Source organism: Oncorhynchus nerka, linkage group LG11 (assembly GCF_034236695.1).
Source record: "Oncorhynchus nerka isolate Pitt River linkage group LG11, Oner_Uvic_2.0, whole genome shotgun sequence".
NCBI classification, from domain to species: Eukaryota; Metazoa; Chordata; class Actinopteri; order Salmoniformes; family Salmonidae; genus Oncorhynchus; species Oncorhynchus nerka.
Genome location: NC_088406.1, coordinates 67303718 through 67324392, shown reverse-complemented (window position 1 = coordinate 67324392; position 20675 = coordinate 67303718). Strand labels below are relative to the sequence as shown.

The 20675-nt window shown below is 42.8% G+C and overlaps 1 protein-coding gene across 1 annotated transcript; it reads left to right on the top strand.

Annotated features, from left to right (window-relative positions):
* Window positions 1–2139: 2139 nt before the first annotated feature.
* On the top strand, window positions 2140–16467 carry LOC115137426 (zinc finger E-box-binding homeobox protein zag-1-like). The gene is made up of 6 exons (XM_029673745.2): window positions 2140–2630; window positions 5023–5153; window positions 6043–6210; window positions 14193–14357; window positions 14577–14688; window positions 14927–16467. Exons 1-6 carry the CDS (start codon window positions 2348–2350, stop codon window positions 15793–15795), a joined length of 1728 nt encoding a protein of 575 aa, XP_029529605.2. The 5' UTR covers window positions 2140–2347; the 3' UTR covers window positions 15796–16467.
* The last annotated feature ends 4208 nt before the right edge of the window (window positions 16468–20675 follow it).

Genomic DNA, 20675 nt, shown 5'->3' with positions numbered 1-20675 from the left:
ATGAGTCGGAAGCACAGTAGCATTTGGATGCATTTTAATAATGTAGATAATGTTAGAGCACAGTGTAGAATTTGCCAAAACAAAATATCATATAAAGCCGGTTCTACGCACAACCTACACCGGCATATGCGAACTGTGCACCCAACCGTGAAGCTAGCTGTATCTTTGAGAAACTAGCTGGCCTGCTAGTGATAGTAGCGGAGCCAGCACATGGAGGTGTATTCACTCAGTCAAGTAGGCCTACTCCGCAACCCACAGCAACGCAGTCTTCAATGGACCAGTTTATGCCAAAGTCTATGTTTGTAGCAAAACGAGGTGAAATTGATATTGCATTGGCTAAAATGATTGCCACTGATTTCCAGCCATTTTCGATCGTGGAGGACAGAGGTTTTAGAAATTATAGCAATCGTCTAAATCAAATGTACACAATTCCAAGCAGGAAAACCCTTTCAAGATCACTTATTCCACAACTGTACGAGAGCACACAGGCTTCAGTGCGGGAAAGAGTCCAAAAATCTACTGCAGTTTGCCTTACCACTGACTGGGTAACCACTACTTACATGTCGGTTACATGTCACTTCATTGAAGATTTTTCGATGTCTAGCTGTCTTCTGGACTGCTTTGAGTTCAGTGACAGACACACCTCAGAGAACTTGTTGAGAGTGGCCAGAGAATGGCAAGTAGATGGAAAAGTGGTCTATTGTGTTAGCGACAATGCAGCTAACATAACCGAAGCCATGAAATTTTTGAAATGGACCCATCATCCATGTCTTGCCCACACAATCAGCCTGATTGTAAGAGAAGCTCTGAAGGTGATGAAGCCCACTGTGGACAAAGTGAAAGCAGCTGTGGAATTCTTCCGCAGGAGCACAGTAGGTGCTGAAAAACTAAAGTCTACACAATACCAGATGGGGATGCCTGAGCTGAGGCCTAAACAAGACTGCACTACAAGGTGGAATTCAACATTTTATATGTTGAAGAGGTTTCTTGAGTCAAAGGATGCCATCATCTCTACCCTGGCCATTGTCAATGCACCTGTTGATGCTCTGACCCAAGAGGAATAATGGGAGGTGGTGGAGGAGGTGTGCAGAGTCCTGGAAACCTTTGAGCAGGGCACTGTGGAGATCAGTGGAGTGAGGTACAGTAAGCAGTTATTACTACATCATTATTTAATATTATACATTATATATGTATATGAGCAGTAGATGAGAATGTAGTATCAGCAGACAAAACATGAACCTGAACTAATAAGTTACTGTTCTCTCTTTTCAGCTATGTGACAGCCTCAAAAATGATACTCCTGTGTAAGGGTCTGCAGCGAATCACATCCAGCCGCCAGAGAGAAGCAAATGTAACCACAGGATATGTGACAGAGTGGATGGACACCCTATGTTCATCAATGGACTGAAAGATCCACAGAATGGAATCATGTGCTATCAGAAACCGTTGCACTTGACCCCAGGTTTAAGAAGTTAGCCTTCAGTGATGCCAGAGCGATTGATTAGGCTCTTCAAAGAATAACCTCAGCAGCAGGGAGAGACAGGCCCAGCAGTCAGCTGGCTCAGGCACCAGGAAGAAGAGGGATCAGATGGAGCAGAAGCACCAGCAGTAGTGCCACAAACGTCTGCTGTTTGGATGCTGTTTGACGAGAGAGCAACTGGGTCAGAAATGTGCGAGTGAAAAAATGTGAAGTTGCCAGGGTTACAGTGCAGAATGTGTCTCATGCTGAGGCAGTGAGGAAAGGAGATGTTGATGGGAAAAGAGTGAGGCCGGGTGAGGGAGCCGGAGAGGATCCCTGTGACTCGTAGGCCAGAACAGTGACCAGGACAGTTTGTACTTTAGTAAGTTTGGTTTATTATCATTTATTACTATGGTCATTAATTGTACCACACAGATGTAGAAGAAATCCCAGAAGATAGGTTTGGTAGTAGCAGCAGCAGAAAAGTTTTTGGGTGTCAGATTTGAGTGCAAAATAACTATACAGGGTTTTGAGAGAAGGGGTTCCAGCCTCCCAGGCCGACAGCCTATGATGGGAAATATGTAGGGTTAGATGGTGGTGCCCTTTTTTCGTGAACAAAATGTGCAATTCAATCTCTGACCTGTGAAAGGCAGCAAAACGCAACAAAGCGTCTAGTCGGCCGGAAAACCACATGAAGAAGACCATTTAAACGGAAGTGAACAGTAACCAAGAACAATTTTTACGTTATCGTTTTTATTGTTGTTATTTAGACGTTTATTAAAACCCTGCATAGCATCACATACTTACCCCAGGTACTATTTTATTCGCGTTGGAGAAAGGTTAGGTTGATGTTATCTAGGTAACGCTATAGGTAGCTAGCCTCTAACAATGGCTGACTGTATGGTTTTTCACACTCAAATAGCCTCCATTATGGAGGTGCTAGCGAATGCAGCCGTGGCAGAGGTCTGTAAGCTCGTAGACGACGACTACGCGGTGTTTCGTTTGGAAATAACTCAAAGACAAAAAGAAAACAGGGCATTGCAGAGGAAACTACAGCTACTGGAACTGAAGGTGCCACGGGACCGCGCTGACAAGACAATGCGAGAGCGCGTCCTCGCCAGTCGTCCCAGAAGTGTCAAGATCCTCGACAGATACAGAGGAACCGCAAGAGGTACATAAGGGGCTATTTATGTGTGGTAAATTCCGTAATTATATGTGGGGATTTTAATACGATTACGGAATCCAAGGATCTGGTATCTCAGTCAATTTCATACATTTAAATACACATTTTGAAACTTACGTTGCACAGTTGTCAGAAAATGTACAGTACCTGTCAAGTTTGGACACCTACTCATTCAAGGGTTTTTATTTATTTGCAATATTTTCTACATTGTAGAATAATGGTGAAGACATCAAAACAAATCAAAATATATTTGATATTCTTCAAAGTAGCCCCCTTTTGCCTTGATGACAGCTTTGCACACTCTTGGCATTCTCTCAACCAGCCTCATGAGGTAGTCACCTGGAATACATTTCAATTAACAGATGTGCTTGGTTAATTTGTGGAATTTCTTTCATTTGAGCCAACCAGTTGTGTTATACAGGTAGGGGTGTTATACAGAAGATAGCCCTATTTGGTAAAATACCAAGTCCATATTATGGCAAGAACAGCTCAAATAAGTAAGAACTTTCAAGAACTTTGAACATTTCTTCAAGTGCAGTCGTAAAATCCATCAAGTGCTATGATGAAACTGCCTCTCATGAGGACCGCAACAGGAAGGGAAGACCCAGTTACCTCTGCTGCAGAGGATACGTTCACTAGAGTTAACTGCATCTCAGATTGTAGCCCAAATAAATGCTTAACAGAGTTCAAGTAACAGACACATCTCAACATCAGCTGTTCAGAGGAGAACTGTGTGAATCAGGCCTTTGTTGAATTTCTACAAAGAAACCACTACTAAAGGACACCAATAATAATAAGATACTTTCTTGGGCCAAGAAACACAAGCAATGGACATTAGGCCCGTGAAAATCTGTCCTTTGGTCTGATGTCTAAATTTGAGATGATTGGTTCCAACCACCGTGTCTTTGAGACGCAGAGTAGGTGAACGGATTATCTCCGCATGTGTGGTTCCCACCATGAAGCATGGAGGGGGAGCTGGTGTGATGATATGCTGGTGCTTTGCTGGTGACACTGTCAGTGATTTATTTAGAATTCAAGGCACACTTAACCAGCATGGCTACCACAGCATTCTGCAGTGATACACCATCCCATCTGGTTTGTGCTTAGTGGGTTTTTCAACAGGACAATGACCCAACACACACCTCCAGGCTGTGCAATGGCTATTTGATCAAGAAGGAGAGTGATGTAGTGCTGCATCAGATGACCTGAACTCCACAATCATCCAACCTCAACCCAATTTAGTTAGTTTGGAATGAGTTGGACCCGCGGTCCAACTCATTCCAAACTAACTAAATTGGGTTGAGGTTGGATAGGGGAGTGAAGGAAAAGCAGCCAACAAATGCTCAGCATATTTGGGAACTCCTTCAAGACTGTTGGAAAAGTATTCCTCATGAAGCTGGTTGAGAGAATGCCAAGAGTATGCAAACTGTCATCAAGGCAAATGGTGGATACTTTGAAGAATCTTTTTGTTTAAAGAGTTTTGTTTAACACTTGTTTTGGTTACTACATGATTCCATATGTGTTATTTCATAGTTTTGATGTCTTCACTATTATTCTACAATGTAGAAAATAGTAAAAATAAAGAAAAACCCTTGAATAAGTAGGTGTGTCCAAACTTTTGACTTGTACTGTATGTATAAATCCCAAGTCTGTCTTTCATGGTGTCTTCGATACTCACATGGATGACTCTACTAAAGAATTATGGTGGACAATAATATACGTTATGAACAGTAAATTTTGGAAGACAAGATGCATTATCACTATGAAATAATATTTTGTTCAATTAAAAAAATTATAATAATCAAAACAGAACTAAAAATAAGAAATAAGATGGATTCCAAAAACTACCACGGACACTATAAAATCTGTAAATCACGTTATGTAATTATGAACTAAAATGTATTGATGTGAAACTTGAATTGTATTTATATGAAATATTTATGATTGTAAAATGTTTACTTCAATAAATTATTGTTTTAAAGAAAGAAAGGCAAGAGGTTTATTTTGCAGAAGGTCGTCCTTTCCCCTCTGCGCATATGTGACTTTAAATGCGTTAACCACATTTGGTTAACCAGAATTGCGTCTTGGTCAGTTTTTGGATTGTATGCAATAATTCCCCTGATTTATTTAGACATCTTGCACAAAGACACTATCATTTTCTTGATTTACTGCATTTACTATTATTTACCTTTTGAAAACAATGTGATGCATGGAACATTATCTACTGATTACAAATAGTGTATCAAGAAGTTATTTTAAGTGTTTCCTTACATCCTTGCCAATTCTAGACAGTGTCAAAACTGTCAATAGTGTACAACATGGTGTTGAGCATTGATGGTACCTAACCTAACCACCTCTTTTCCCCCAATCACTGTCTCAGTTGAAGGACATCTTACTGGAGGCCACAGGAGCTTTGTGAAGCCAGCGGGACACAATACATGTAGAGATGACCAACCAATCACTGTTGATGAGGGGGGTGGAACCTCAACCCAGCACGTTATCGTGATAGAGGTTAGTGTAATAGTATTACATCAAAATGAGAGTACATCAAATGTGGCCAGTTTATTTCAGAAAGGCTCCCCTCAGCTATTCACTTGCTTACATGTACATCCTAATTTATCTACCATAGGGGAGCTTCTGAGACTTCCCAACATTTACATTTACATTTAAGTCATTTAGCAGACGCTCTTATCCAGAGCGACTTACAAATTGGTGCATTCACCTTATGACCTCCAGTGGAACAGCCACTTTACAATAGTGCATCTAAATCTTTTAAGGGGGGTGAGAAGGATTACTTTATCCTATCCTAGGTATTCCTGAAAGAGGTGGGGTTTCAGGTGTCTCCGGAAGGTGGTGATTGACTCCGCTGTCCTGGCGTCGTGAGGGAGTTTGTTCCACCATTGGGGGGCCAGAGCAGCGAACAGTTTTGACTGGGCTGCGCGGGAACTGTACTTCCTCAGTGGTAGGGAGGCGAGCAGGCCAGAGGTGGATGAACGCAGTGCCCTTGTTTGGGTGTAGGGCCTGATCAGAGCCTGGAGGTACTGAGGTGCCGTTCCCCTCACAGCTCCGTAGGCAAGCACCATGGTCTTGTAGCGGATGCGAGCTTCAGCTGGAAGCCAGTGGAGGGAGCGGAGGAGCGGGGTGACGTGAGAGAACTTGGGAAGGTTGAACACCAGACGGGCTGCGGCGTTCTGGATGAGTTGTAGGGGTTTAATGGCACAGGCAGGGAGCCCAGCCAACAGCGAGTTGCAGTAATCCAGACGGGAGATGACAAGTGCCTGGATTAGGACCTGCGCCGCTTCCTGTGTGAGGCAGGGTCGTACTCTGCGGATGTTGTAGAGACATTATTACCGGTACATGAGTGTTATCCAAATTCTAATCTCCCCTCTTCTTGTGTCAGGATGCAGAGGCTGCAGGTCCTGAGGTCAAGCTGGAGAGGTCTCAAGAAGAGGAGGACCCACGGCACAGCAGATGCCACTATACTGGAACGGCTGGAGCGCCCCCTGTAGCCACAGAGGACCCCACCACCGCCCCAGCGCCACCCATTACCCGACGAAACATCACGGAGGTCAGTGGAACGCTGAACGCCGTCCTCAAGTCAGAGACAGATACAGAGACTTTAACGGGGCTGGACCGACTGGGCTGTCCTCCTGCTCCAAACTCAGAGTATTTACTTTACGGTAACACAAGCCCAAGGACGGTTCTGTCCCATCAGGACTCAGGTGACACGTTACAGACTGGCAACGATCCGTCCTGTTCATACACTGCAGAGATGATACCTGGTGACATGCCTATCGGCTTAGATACACAGACTAATCCATTGAGAGGGGACTGGAACCGGTACAGTAGTAGTGTATACTCTGATGGATGCCTTGATAAGAAAGGGGAGGGTATAGTTGCAGATGAAGTGAAAGTGGAAGGCGACACTCCTCTGACATGGAATGCAGATGAGACTCACTTAGGAGAAGGACACTCGCAGGGCAACACCAGTGACTTCTTAGACTACAGGGAAAGCTTACAGACAAATCCAAATGTCGCAACCCACTCCCCTTTACACCCACTCAGGGATCGCAACCCAGTGTCCACGTCGATGGTACCTTCCGATTCACACGGCCGAGTCATTTTCGATCAGGTATTGAACTCCAACGACAGGTCTAGAGCCCAGACTCAGGGACGGAGAGCAACATCAGGTAAAGAGAAACGGTTCCTCTGCATGTTCTGTAACAAAGGCTTCAGCCGCCCCCAGAAGGTGGAGATCCACCAGAGGGTCCACACAGGGGAGAAACCCTTCAGCTGTACCCAGTGTCACATGCGCTTTGCCCAGGCTTGCAACCTGAAGAGGCATCAGAGGGTCCACACAGGGGAGAAATCCTATAGCTGCCCACAGTGTGAAAAGAGATTCTCCCACCAGCACCAGCTGAAGATGCACCTGAAGGTCCACACAGGAGAGAGGCCGTTCCCCTGTGTGTAGGGAGGGCTGTTACGGTGACCGTAATACCGCCACGCCGCATCACTGTAGTCAAATTCCACGTGACCGTTGAGTCATGGTAACTGAGCTACTCAAACTGCACTCTGTAAATTAGTGTTGCTGATGGGCGTGAGTAGCCTACCAAACTTGCTAACGGCCATCAAGACGCTAATTGCATGGTACTCAACACTCTATTGTCCCTCAAATCACTCTGACATCAATGCTAATGCATTTGAAAATCGCATCAAAAACACTATATGATTGAATTTGAATAATCTGCAGGGGTCGCAATAGCAGGAATACATGTGTGTTGTATTCTGAAAATACAGGTGTATTGACCATGACTTTCAAGTTCCACATTTTTATATTGAAATAGACTTGCTGCTATTATCTGAAACGTCTCATCCATCCTCCAAACCATGCTCTCTATCTCTGCGCAGAGTGATTTGAGGGACAATAGAGCGTTGAGTACCAGGTCATTAGCATCTTGATGGCTGTTAGCAAGTTTGGTAGGCTACTAACGCCCATCAGCACCATCCGTTTACAGAGCGCAGTTTGAGTAGCCCAGTTACCATGACTCTACGTTCACGTGGAATTTGACTAGAGTAATTCGGTTTCAAGTTCCACATTTTTATATTGACATAGACTTGCTGTTATAATCTGAAATGTCTGATCCATCCTCCAAACCGCACTCTCTCTCTCTGCACTCCAAGTGGGTGAAAGGGGAGGGAGAGAAATGCATTGTGATTGCAACATTTCAAATGGCAGTTGTGGGAAAATCATGCAAATAGGCCTTTTGTTGTGACTGTTGGAAAGAAGAGGGTCTCAGATGTCTTTGTGCTTTTTACCACTTTTTCTCCCCAATTTTGTGATACCTAATTAGTAGTTTTGTCCCATCGCTGCAACTCCCATACGGACTCGGATGAGGTGATGGTCGAGAGCCATGCGTCCTCCGAAACACAACCTGCCAAGCCGTACTGCTTCTTGACACACTGTTCGCTTAACCCGGAAGCCAGCCGCACCAATGTGTCGGAGGAAACACCGTACAGCTGGCAACCGAAGTTGGCTTGCAGGCGTCTGGCTCGCCACAAGGAGTCGCTAGAGCGAGATGGGACAAGGACATCCCAACTGGCCAAACCCTCCCCTAACCTGGACGACGCTGGGCCAATTGTGCGCCGCTTCATGGGTCTCCCGGTCACGGCCGGCGGTGACACAGTCTGGGATCGAACCAGAGTCTGCGATGCAGTGCCTTAGACCGCTGCGCCACTCGGGAGGCAGGAGAGTCTCAGCTTTCTGTAGGTTTTATATTTATTTCTCAATTTGGACAGCTGGAGCACCTTTTTTAAATGAAGTGTCTCATAGGCTATAGCTTTGAGATATATCTTATACGGGGCGGAGTAATTGCATAGGCCTATAGACATCATTGGGCATGCTGAAAAGTGTTCAGGACATTACATTAACTGTTAACTAACTACTTGAACTGTTAGTTAGCTGTGTAATTGATTAATCTATCAGCATATTATATTTAGTTTTCTAGCTAATGCATTTTGAGTTTCCACTTCCTCAGATGGTGAATTAGCCCAAATCCACATATACAGTATGTCACTAAAGTGAGTACACCCCTCACATTTTTGTAAATATGAGTATATCTTTTCATGTGACAACACTGAAGAAAGGACACTTTTCTACAATGTAAAGTAGTGAATGTACAGCTTGTTTAACAGTGTAAATTTGCTGTCCCCTCAAAATAACTCAACACACAGCCATTAATGTCTAAACCGCTGGCAACAAAAGTGAGTACACCCCTAAGTGAAAATGTCCAAATTGGGCCCAATTAGCCATTTCCCTCCCCGGTGTCATGTGACTCGTTAGTGTTACAAGGTCTCAGGTGTGAATGGGGAGCAGGTGTGTTAAATTTGGTGTTATCGCTCTCACACTCCCTCATACTGACTGGTCACTGGAAGTTCAACATGGCACCTCATGGCAAAGAACTCTCTGAGGATCTGAAAAAAAAATGTTACTCTACATAAAGATGGCCTGGGCTATAAGAAGATTGCCAAGACCCTGAAACTGAGCTGCAGCACGATGGCCAAGACCATACAGCGGTTTAACTGGACAGGTTCCACTCAGAACAGGCCTCGCCATGGTCGACCAAAGAAGTTGAGTGCACGTGCTCAGCATCATATCCAGAGGTTGTCTTTGGGAAATGGACGTATGAGTGCTGCCAGCATTGCTGCAGAGGTTGAAGGGGTGGGGGGTCAGCCTGTCAGTGCTCAGACCATACGCTGTACACTGCATCAAATTGGTCTGCATGGCTGTCGTCCCAGAAGGAAGCCTCTTCTAAAGATGTTGCGCAAGAAAGCCTGCAAACAGTTTGCTGAACACAAGCAGACTAAGGACATGGATTACTGGAACCATGTCCTGTGGTCTGATGAGACCAAGATGAACTTATTTGGTTCAGATGGTGTCAAGCGTGTGTGGCGGCAACCAAGTGAGGAGTACTAAGACAAATGTGTCTTGCCTACAGTCAAGCATGGTGGTGGGAGTGTCATGGTCTGGGTCTGCATGAGTGCTGCCGGCACTGGGGAGCTACAGTTCATTGAGGGAACCATGAATGCCAACATGTACTGTGACATACTGAAGCAGAGCATGATCCCCTCCCTTCGGAGACTGGGCCTCAGTCTATCTATATTTATATATATATATATATATATATCACACACACTACCGTTCCAAAGTTTGGGGTCACTTAGAAATGTCCTTGTTTTTGAAAGAAAAGCACATTTTTTGTCCATTAAATTAAAATAACATCAAATTGATCAGAAATACAGTGTAGACGTTGTAAATGACTATTGTAGCTGGAATCTGCGTGTTTTTTTATGCAATATCTACATAGGTGTACAGAGGCCCATTATCAGCAACCATCACTCCTGTGTTCCAATTGCACATTGTGTTAGCTAATCCACATTTATCATTTTAAAAGGATAATTGATCATTAGAAAACCCTTTTACAATTATGCTAGCACAGCTGAAAACTGTTGTTCTGATTTAAATAAGCAATAAAACTGGCCTTTAGACTAGTTGAGTATCTGGAGCATCAGCAAAAAAAGTTCCAAACTTTGAACATCCCAAGGAGCACCATTAAATTCATTATTTAAAAAAATGTAAAGAATATGGCACCACAACAAACCTTCCAAGAGAGGGCCTCCCACTGAAACTCACGGACCAGGTAAGGAGGGCATTAATCAGAGAGGCAACAAAGATAACCCTGAAGGAGCTGCAAAGCTCCACAGCAGAGATTGGAGTATCTGTCCGTAGGACCACTTTAACCTGGAAACTCCACAGAGCTGGGCTTTATTGAAGAGTAGCCAGAAAAAAAGCCATTGCTTAAATGGCCAAAAAGCATGTGGGAGACACCCCAAACATATGGAAGAAGGTACACTGGTCAGATGAGACTAAAATTGTGCTTTTTGGCCATCAAGGAAAACGCTGTCTGTCGCAAACCCAACACCTCTCATCACCCCGAGTACACCATCCCTACAGTGAAGCATGGTGGTAGCCGCATCATGCTGTGGGGATGTTTTTCCATCGGCAGAGACTGGGAAACTGGTCAGAATTGAAGAAATTATGGGTGGTGCTAAACACAGGGAAATTCTTGAGGGAAACCTGTTTCAGTCTTCCAGAGATTTGTGACTGGGACAGAGGTTCACCTTCCAGCAGGACAATTACCATAAGCATACTGCTAAAGCAACACTTGAGTGATTTAAGGGGAAACATTTAAATGTATTGGAATGGCCTAGTCAAAGTCCAGACCTCAATCCAATTGAGAATCTGTGGTATGACTTAAAGATCGCTGTGCACCACTGGAACCCATCCAACTTGAATGAGCTGGAGCAGTTTTGCTTTGAAGAATGGGCAAAAATCCCAGTGGCTAGATGTGCCAAGCTTATAGAGACATGCCCCAAGAGACTTGAAGATGTAATCGACAAAGTATTGACTTTTGGGGGGGTGAATGGTTATGCACGCTCAAGTTCAGTTTTGTGTTACTTCTTGTTTATTTGACAAAAAAATATGTTGCATCTTCGAAGTGGTAGGCATGTTGTGTAAATCAAATTATACAAACCCCCAATTTTAATTCCAGGGTGTAAGGTAACCAAATAGGAAAAATCCCAAGGGGGTTGAATACTTTCGTGTGTGTGTATAAAGATGTCCCTACTGTTGGTGCATGCAAATGTGAGCCATTTCAACTGAACATTGTGGTTACATTAATGAAGAATGAAATCAAATAAATCTTATTCGTGATGAATAAATGATGCGTGTCAGGAGCTGGTCCTTTTTACAACACACCTATTATAGCGTTCGTATTTCATCGACACTGTCGAGTGCATACGGATGGCATGCCCATGCAGCTGATAATGGCCTATTCTAAACTAATTTCACACATATTATTTAGTATAAAGTATAACACCTTATAAATTGAGAGTAGTCTGATGGGAGAGAATATTATCACTTGTGAATGAGAGACTAATGAGCAGTACGTACAGTCTAGGCAAGAAACAGCGCATGCCTTTTTTGCAACTTTTTAAAATCATCAATAGTTACATCATGCAACCCATTTGTTTTGATTTCTAATTAGGTTTGTCTCACAACTAAAGTTGCCAAATAACTCGAAATGAAGCATATAGGACATGTTACAAATGATCACTTTTTACACTCGACACAGAAAAGCCGGTCCATTTGCGCACTCGCTCGGCAATCGTTAGAGAAAAATATCCCTTCTATTGTATTAATCAATGTACACTTATATTCTTGTAACTATAACGTCATATAAACTAATTGCATAGGAATTAAGCATATATTTTCTGCTATTGGCATAGCACTCCCAGATCGGTAATATACAGTAGGCCGACTCAATATGAAATCCTGTTCTTCTGAAATACATTTTCTTCATATCATGTTTCTTAACACCAGCTATTGTGATGGTGTATATTAAATAGATTTGTAATCCATATATTAATTGTAGATGTTCCAAAGGCGCGCATCAGCGGCTTGTATGCGTGGAAACCCGGAGATGCCAACCGTATTTATATTAATGCATGGTCAATAACCTTGAGACCGGTGGTCACTCTGCGTGACAGTTAACGGCTGACACATTTTCATGACCGCCACAGCCCTACCTGTACACACTGCAGGAAGAGGTTCTGAGAGGACCTACCTCAGGATACACCAGCAGAAAAAAACATTCCACTCTATAACATAGAAGCCATTCCACACGATATCTTCTGATGTTTGGATCAAACGTTGAATTAACAGATTTCAGTGTTGAATATTCCTAGGTAGAATATTGCATTCAGATATAAAACATCTGTTACATATTGTGTTTGTATTGTGTGGGCTATATTATGTTCACGAATGCCTACTTCACTACTTCTATTCAACTAACTTCTTTTTTTCCCCAAAGACACTTTTAATGAGAAAATGAATGCAGTTAATCAAGTTCATGGACATTTTTTAAGACATATATGTGTGGATTTCATAAGGCCAATTTTTTCCGTTTTGTTACGAAGTGGGATTAAAATGGATTTAATTGTAATTTTTCGTCAATGATCTACAAAAAAAGTGGAAGAAAAACTATACAATATATTTTTTTTTAAATCATGAAAAATAAAACATTATCTGAGTCTATACAGGTTAGAATCACCTTTAATAGCAATTACATCTGTGAATCTTTGAGTAAGTCTCAAAGAGCTTTCCACACCTGGATTGTGCAACATTTGGCCAATTTATTTTAAACAATCATCTTCAATCCCTGTCAAATTGGTTGTTGATCATTGCTAGACAACCATTTTCAGGTCTTGCCATAGATTTTCAAGCAGATTTAAGTCAAAATTGTAACTTGGCCACTCAGGAAAATTTGCGGTCTTCTTGGTAAGCAACTCCAGTGTAGATTTGTCCTTGTGTTTTAGGTTATTGTCCTGCAGAAAGATGAATTCTCCCAGTATCTGGTGGAAAGCAAACTGATCCAGGTTTTCCTCTAGGATTTTGCCTGTGCTTAGCTCCATTATGTTTATTTTTTATCCTGAAAAACTCCCCAGTCCTTAATGATTACAAGCATACCCATAATACGATGCAGCCACCACTATGCTTGAAAATATGGGGAGTGGTACTCAGTAATGTGTTGTATTGGATTTGCTCCAAACATAACCCTTTGTATTCAGGACAAAAAGTTCATTGCTTTGTCACTTTTTTTTTCAGTACTATTTTAGTGCCTTGTTGCAAACGATGCACGTTTTGTAATATTTTTTATTCTGTACAGGCTTCCTTCTTTTCACTCTGTCAAAGAGGTTAGTATTGTGGAGTAACTACAATGTTGTTGATCCATCCTCTGTTCTCCTATCACACCCATTAAACTATGTGTCTTAAAGTCAGAGGTTGAAAACTTATTGACTCAAGAATTTTCAGCTTTTCATTTTTTATTAATTTGTCAAAATTAAAAATTAAAAAAACATAATTCCACATTGACATTATGGGGTATTGTATGTAGGCCAGTGACCCCAAACATCTCTATTTTAATCAATTTTAAATTTAGTCTGTAAAATAACAAAATGTGGAAGTCAAGGTGTATGAATACTTTCAGAAGGAATCGTAACAGTGGAGGCTGCTGAGGGAAGAACGGCTCACAATAATGGCTTGAATGGAGTTTAATGGATGGAATAGAGTGAATGGAATGGTATGAAAACCATGTCTTTGAAACCATTCCATTTACTCCATTCCAGACATTATTACGAGCTGTTCTCCCCTCATAAGCCTTCACTGCACTGTACCCACACACTAACAAACACCTACTGTGCACTTCAATATAGTTGAGTCAGGTTTGACTGGTGATGACTCATATTTACCCACATCATATTTATGTCCACCAGGATGAGTTTAACAACAATTAAGTCATTCTGTAACTACAGTATAGGACTCAAACATAGTGTGGATGGGTAAACACTCCATGTTGAAAGTGTGTTATTACCTGTGTTTACGTACCTGAGGGAGTGTATGTCTGTGTAATCTGTATCACCTGTCTCTTCCAGGAGGAGGAGGGTCCAGAGGTGCCGCTCATGAAGGAGGAGGGGTGTGAGGAAGGTCTGGTGAACCCTGAGGGGAACATGGCCATGGACGACAACCAGACTACACCTCCTCCTGAACCCACAGAGGAACCAGCTGAGCAGCACAGGACCACATACAGTCTCACTGAGGTGAGCCCACTGAACTACTGTCTGAATGGTATTAGGTCAGGTCTTAATTCATTTTGTCTTAAGTGTGGGACCCTGCCATTGAATTATTCAACCATTTGTATAGTATCAAATCAACTAACATGTATGCATTGTACTCATAGCCCAATCAGAAGATGCTCCATAGCAGGGTGCTCATATCAGATGTCTTGATCCAACAACTTCTCTCTGTATTTCTTACAGTCAGTAGACATGGAGGATGGGAAGCCTGATCTGCTGCTGGTCAAAGAGGAGACCATAGAAGACGGACCAGAGAGCATTGATCTGCTGAGTGGACTAAAGATGGGGGAGCAAGGTAAGGGAGAAATACATATAGCCTACATACAGTACTACATCTTCAATGGGAATAGCGATGCACCTGACTATTTTGTCTTAATTTTCTTCATTCATACAATGAAATCAATACAACTTATGTTTACATACAACAAAAACACAATGTATGAACTTGACCATGTAATTGACTAAAAAACACTCCATATGTAGAGTTTTCTCTGCCATGTTTGTAATGTCTATTTTCTAACCTCTTCCTGCAGGTGGTTGGCTGGAGGCTAACAGAGGAGACTGGGCAACCATCTTGGATACCCAGGCCAGTGCAGCCAAGAGCCCAGGGGACAACATCATTGAGCATGCCAGGACCAGATGCGACATAGTGGAGGTCAATGGATGGAACAGCGTCCTTAATTCTGGGCTGGGGAACAACACTGTTAACCACAACCAGAAACAGACGGTCGAATACAAAACAACAGCTGAACTTAGTCTTCATGACAACAGACCGGCTGAGACCAGGGCGAGGCGTAGATTTGGTCTGCGGGGACGGGGAGGTGTCTGTATGAGAACAGCCACAGACTCGGCTAGCGATGCTCCGTCCTGCTCCTATAGTTGTGATTCAGAGAGACTGATGGCGCCTCAGGTTAACCCTCTAACAGGTGCTGCCTTCAGCCTGCCTTCTATAGGATCTATCAACTGGAACATGGACCCTGCAACAACACAGACACTCCCTGGCCTTCGTCCTCCTCACAGTCTCCTAATGTTAAACCAGACCTTAGACAATGCCAGTGCCTCAACACTAAATACCTACACAAGCCCATTGACAAATGACAGTAGTAGAGATGGAATCAGTAAAGGTGGCATCGCCAAAGATAAGTGTTTCCCGTGTTCGTTCTGTGGGAAAGCCTTCAGTTTCCCCAAACAGGTGGAGATCCACCAGAGGATGCACACGGGGGAGAAACCATTCGGCTGCCACCTGTGCTGGGCCAGTTTTTCACACTCGTTCAGCCTGAAGAGGCACCAGAGGGTCCACACAGGGGAGAAACCATTCAATTGCCACCTTTGCCGGGCCAGTTTTTCACACTTGTTCAACCTGAAGAGGCACCAGAGTGTCCACACAGGGGAGAAATCCTGAAGCTGCCCCAGTGTGAGAAGAGGTTTTCCCACCAGCACCAGCTGAAGATGCACCTGAAGGTCCATATGGCAGAGAGACCGTTCGCCTGTACACACTGCGGGTTCTCAGAGAGGAGATACCTCAGGTCCATGTATAGAGTATAGTAACATATAGTACTAGTTAGTGTGTTTGTAGTTAATTCTGTTCCTTTTGGATTTAGTAGGGAACTGGATGAGGTAAACTCCACCCAGCACTGCCAGAAGAGGACTGAGTTTTTCCTAGCCACTGTGCTTCTACATCTGCATTGCTTGCTGTTTGGGGTTTTAGTCTGGGTTTCTGCTGATGTATAAAGGGCTTTATGAATGCATTTGATTGAAATTTGATTGAACTGAGGAAAGAATGTGTATGATGAGGCAGAGTAGATGATATGGTGCTGGATGGTGTGATGGTGTCTAGTAAAGATGCTTCACTAATGAAGAATGTCAAACTTAGTCCCTTTAGGTTGATACTGGTGGTGTTATAGTGAGATCAGGATGGTGCCTTGTAATGTTGAACCTTTTCCAAAGTATTCTGAAATTCATTTTATCAAAGTAAGGGTTCCAGATTTACAGAAAAGGTCCAATGGTACCATAGTGAGAAAAGTTCATCTACTTGTATCGTTTTGTGCAATAAAAGTACCGTACGTAAAAGTTATGCGAGTAAATTACCATTTTGTTGAAATGAAATACGAATTTGACTGTGCTGACTGACTTGGTTGTTTTTGTATCATTGCAGGGACTGAGTTTCCCTTATAAGTCCATTTCAACTTAATTTTTGGGGAAAATGGTCAGTTACTTGATAAAACTTTCGGTACTTAATTATTTAATCAACACACACAGTCGTGGCCCTTGCACTTTTATCAAGTAACTGACCATTTTCCCCAAAAATTAAGTTGAAATTGAACATTTTATTTGGTCTCGACAATTCTTTATTTCACTGTTAATATTACAGAACCTTTGTTTTTGATTCATAACCGAAATGGCATTATTGACACCCTAGACATAATATTTGGTAGCACAGCCTTTGGTCAAAATAACTGGTATAATCAAGCGCTTCCTGCACCTCTGTACTGGCAGCTTGGCCCATTTCTCTTGCGTGCCATCTCCCAACTGCTGTTTTCGGGTCTCTCCACAAGTTTAATGGGATTTCGTTCTGTACTCATTGCTGGCCACTTTAGAACAGTCCAGTGTTTTCTCTCAAACCATTCCTCTGTGCTTTTTGAAGTGTGTTTAAGGTCATTGTCCTGCTGGAAGACCTTTGACGGAGACCCAGCTTTCTTGCACTGTGTCTGACATTGCGCTCAAAAATGCCTTGGTATTCTCCTGATTTCATGACCCAGTGCTAGAGTCAGCAAAGCAACCCCAAAAACATCGCTGAACCTCCTCCATGTTTGACTGTAGGGAAGATGTTCTTTTCTATGAAGGCTTAATTTAGTTCTCTGTAAACAGAGATGGTGTGCTTTACCAAAAATCTCTAATTTGTTCTAATCTGCCCACAGGACATTCTCCCAGAAGGATTTTGGCATGTTCAGGTGTTAGGGCAAATTGCAGTCAGGCTTTCTTATGTCTCTCTCTCAGCAGTGGGGTCCTCCTGGGTCTCCTACCATATAACCCCCTGTCATTGAATTGGTGACGGACGGTGCGCGTTGAAATTGGCATACCTTGTGTCTGAAGGTCAGCTTGAATCTGCGTGCTTTCTCCACCATTCAAACAATCCTTTGCCGCAATCTTCCATCACGTTCTCTTGCGGACACTTCCAGGGAGGTTGGCTACAGCGGCATGGGCCTTAAACTTCTTGATAACGTTACGTACAGTGGAAACAGGAACTCTGGAGATGGAATTGTAGCCTTGATTGTCCATGCTTTGCTACAATCTTGTGTCTGACCTCTTCAGATAATTCTCTGGTTTTCTTTATTTTCTCCATGCTCATTGCAGTACACTCCGTGACAAACAAACAGGAGAATGAGTCCTTTTCTCTATTCAAACTTCTTCTCTACTATGGTATAATGGCGTTCGCAACATTTAGATGTGCATTCCGCCACCTACTGTGCGGGTAGATAATAAGGATCCCAAAAAGGAAAACGTTTCGGTAATAAATAAAATATCATACAAACTACCAAAAAATAAATTAACTACACAAAATCAACCTGCTTTTCTGTAAAAACCTCATTCTAATCAGGTCCAACACAGGCTCAGAAGCCTCCTGTGAGGACAGGACTATAGTCCTCCAAGTCTTTGAGCCTCAAAAACGTATCAGGCTGCAGATATGATGTCCAGCTTCTTGGACATCTTAGACACTTGTGCTGTACAATTAATCACTGTGGCTATAAACATCCACCATCTTCACAATGAGTGTATCCAGATCACCTGATTGACTTAAAACACTATCAACTGGTCGCACTGAATCCACCACCATATCGCCAACACTGTTGCCTCTTGCCCCTATGACTCTCTTCACCGCCTCCACATAGGAGCTCCGCTGTGCAACCCTGATCCTTGACACCTGGACCTCCTTTACCCTAACAGGACACGCGAGGAAGTCCGGAGTAAGATGCCCACCACATTTGCAACATTTTCCATTCACAGATTCTTCAATATGATACTTCTCCCATCTGCAAACATTTGACACGTGACCATATCCTTTACGATTTCTACAATGATTGTGGACTACAGGAAAAGGAGAACCGAGCACGCCCCCATTCTCACCGACAGGGCTGTAGTGGAGCAGGTTGAGAGTTTCAAATTCCTTGGTGTCCACATCACCAACAAACTATCATGGTCCAAACACACCAAGACAGTCGTGAAAAGGGCACGTCAATGCCTATTTCCCCTCAGGAGACTGAAAAGATTTGGCATGGGTACTCAGATCCTCAAAAAGTTCTACAGCTGCACCATCAAGAGCATCCTGACTGGTTGCTTCACCGCCTGGTATGGCAACTCTTCGGCCTCCAATCGCAAGGCACTACAGAGTGTACTGTGTATGGCCCATGTCATGACGTTGGCCTGAGTGGGGGAGGTTTATGACCCCGATAAATGCCTTTCCCCTTTTTTCTCTCTCTACTCTACCGATGTGACTATTGAAAATCCCTTGGTTAACATTGAGAGAGAGTCTGGTGACATCAAAAGATGGGAACAGAACCATATTTCTGTAATCCAACCAGCTGAAAAATGAATATAATGCCAGATCAGTTGGCGTCTGAGACATTATTACTGATGATAGGACGACATAAACTGTATCTTGGAAATTCTACACATTCTAGTTATCAGATTCACATGGAATTGTTGTGCAATTTAAATGTTTAAATATGTAACTATTTGTGAAAAGATTCAATGTAATTTTAGCTTCCAAATGAGAGAATTGGGTTTTCATGAGTGAACTATGCAGTGGCCCTGCCCATGTGAACAGACATTGGTTATAAACTATGAAACACACCCTTCTCTCCCCTCCTATATAAAGCCCTTGATGAAAATGTAACTTTCTGTTCCGAGGACGTTAGGGCGACGGTCTTACGTTAAAAGGGCTCAGATAACCTAACGAAACCAGCATCAAATTTCAACGTGAAGATGACGGTCAACATGCCAAAAGGATGAATTTCGACTATACCAGCCAGAATAAAGCATGAGCTTAAAAGTATGGCAACTTGGTGTGAACTTTGAACTCTTATTCACTCCAGAAGTGATACCTCCTAGCCATTGAGTTAGCAGCAGTCGCTAAACGTGGACTCGGAGAGGACCCATTCTACCACGCTCCAGTTCACCACTAGACAGTCTTCAGACGACCAGAGATCCATGCTGGACAACCCAGCCTACGATGTACGACCAATCTACCGAAGCGCAGCTCAGAGTAAATAGTTATTGCATTCTCCTTTTTCAAATGGGCGGTCATTTAGAATGCATAAAGTACTGTAGTTATGATAGCATAGCTTCTTCCTTTGTTACTCAGTCTTCCCGCTCTTTCACTCAAACCCAACCCCCTCTCTTTGTGTTAACCAGTCGTCGTATCTGTTCCATCCACCAGGGACGTTTTCTTTATGACATCATTTGTAATCAATGTATGATCCATTCTGTGGGATTATTTAGGTATTTAGTTAATAAATAATTAAACAAAATTTTGTATTGCTGATTCAACTTGTTAGCCAGGGTTCGTAAAGATAACCAAGAATTTACAACGTTCAGATGAGACTAAATAAGGTGCCGATTAAATATTGACTGCTATTGATGTAAAAGATTACCAGGTCTTTAAGAGCTTATTCAGAAGATAACAGCTCTATGAACATTCTTTCGTGGTGCCCCGACTTTCGAGTTAATTATCTACCTGATTAGCTTAATTAGGTAATATTAATTACAGAGAAATTATTTTATAGAATAACATGTCATATCACTTAATCCGGCAGTACCAAAGACACGACACCCAGTACATCACTGGGGCCAAGCTTCCTGCCATGCAGGACCTCTATACCAGGCGGTGTCAGAGAAAGGCCCTAAAAATTGCCAAAGACTCCAGCCACCCCAGACTGTTCTCTCTGCTACCACATGGCAAGCAGTACCGGAGTGCTAAGTCGAGGTCCAAAAGGCTTAACAGCTTCTACCCCCAAGCCATAAGACTCGTGAACAACTAATCAAATGGCTACACGGACTATTTGCATTGTCGTTGTTTATTATCTATGCATAGTCACTTTACCTCTACCTACATGTACATATTACCTCGACTAACCTGTGCCCCCGCACATCGACTCTGTACCGGTACCCCCTGAATATAGCCTCCCTACTGTTATTTTATTGTTGCTCTTTAATTATTAGTTGTTGTTTTTTATTACATTTTTTTTTTTACTTCAGTTTATTTTCCTAAATATTTTCTTAACA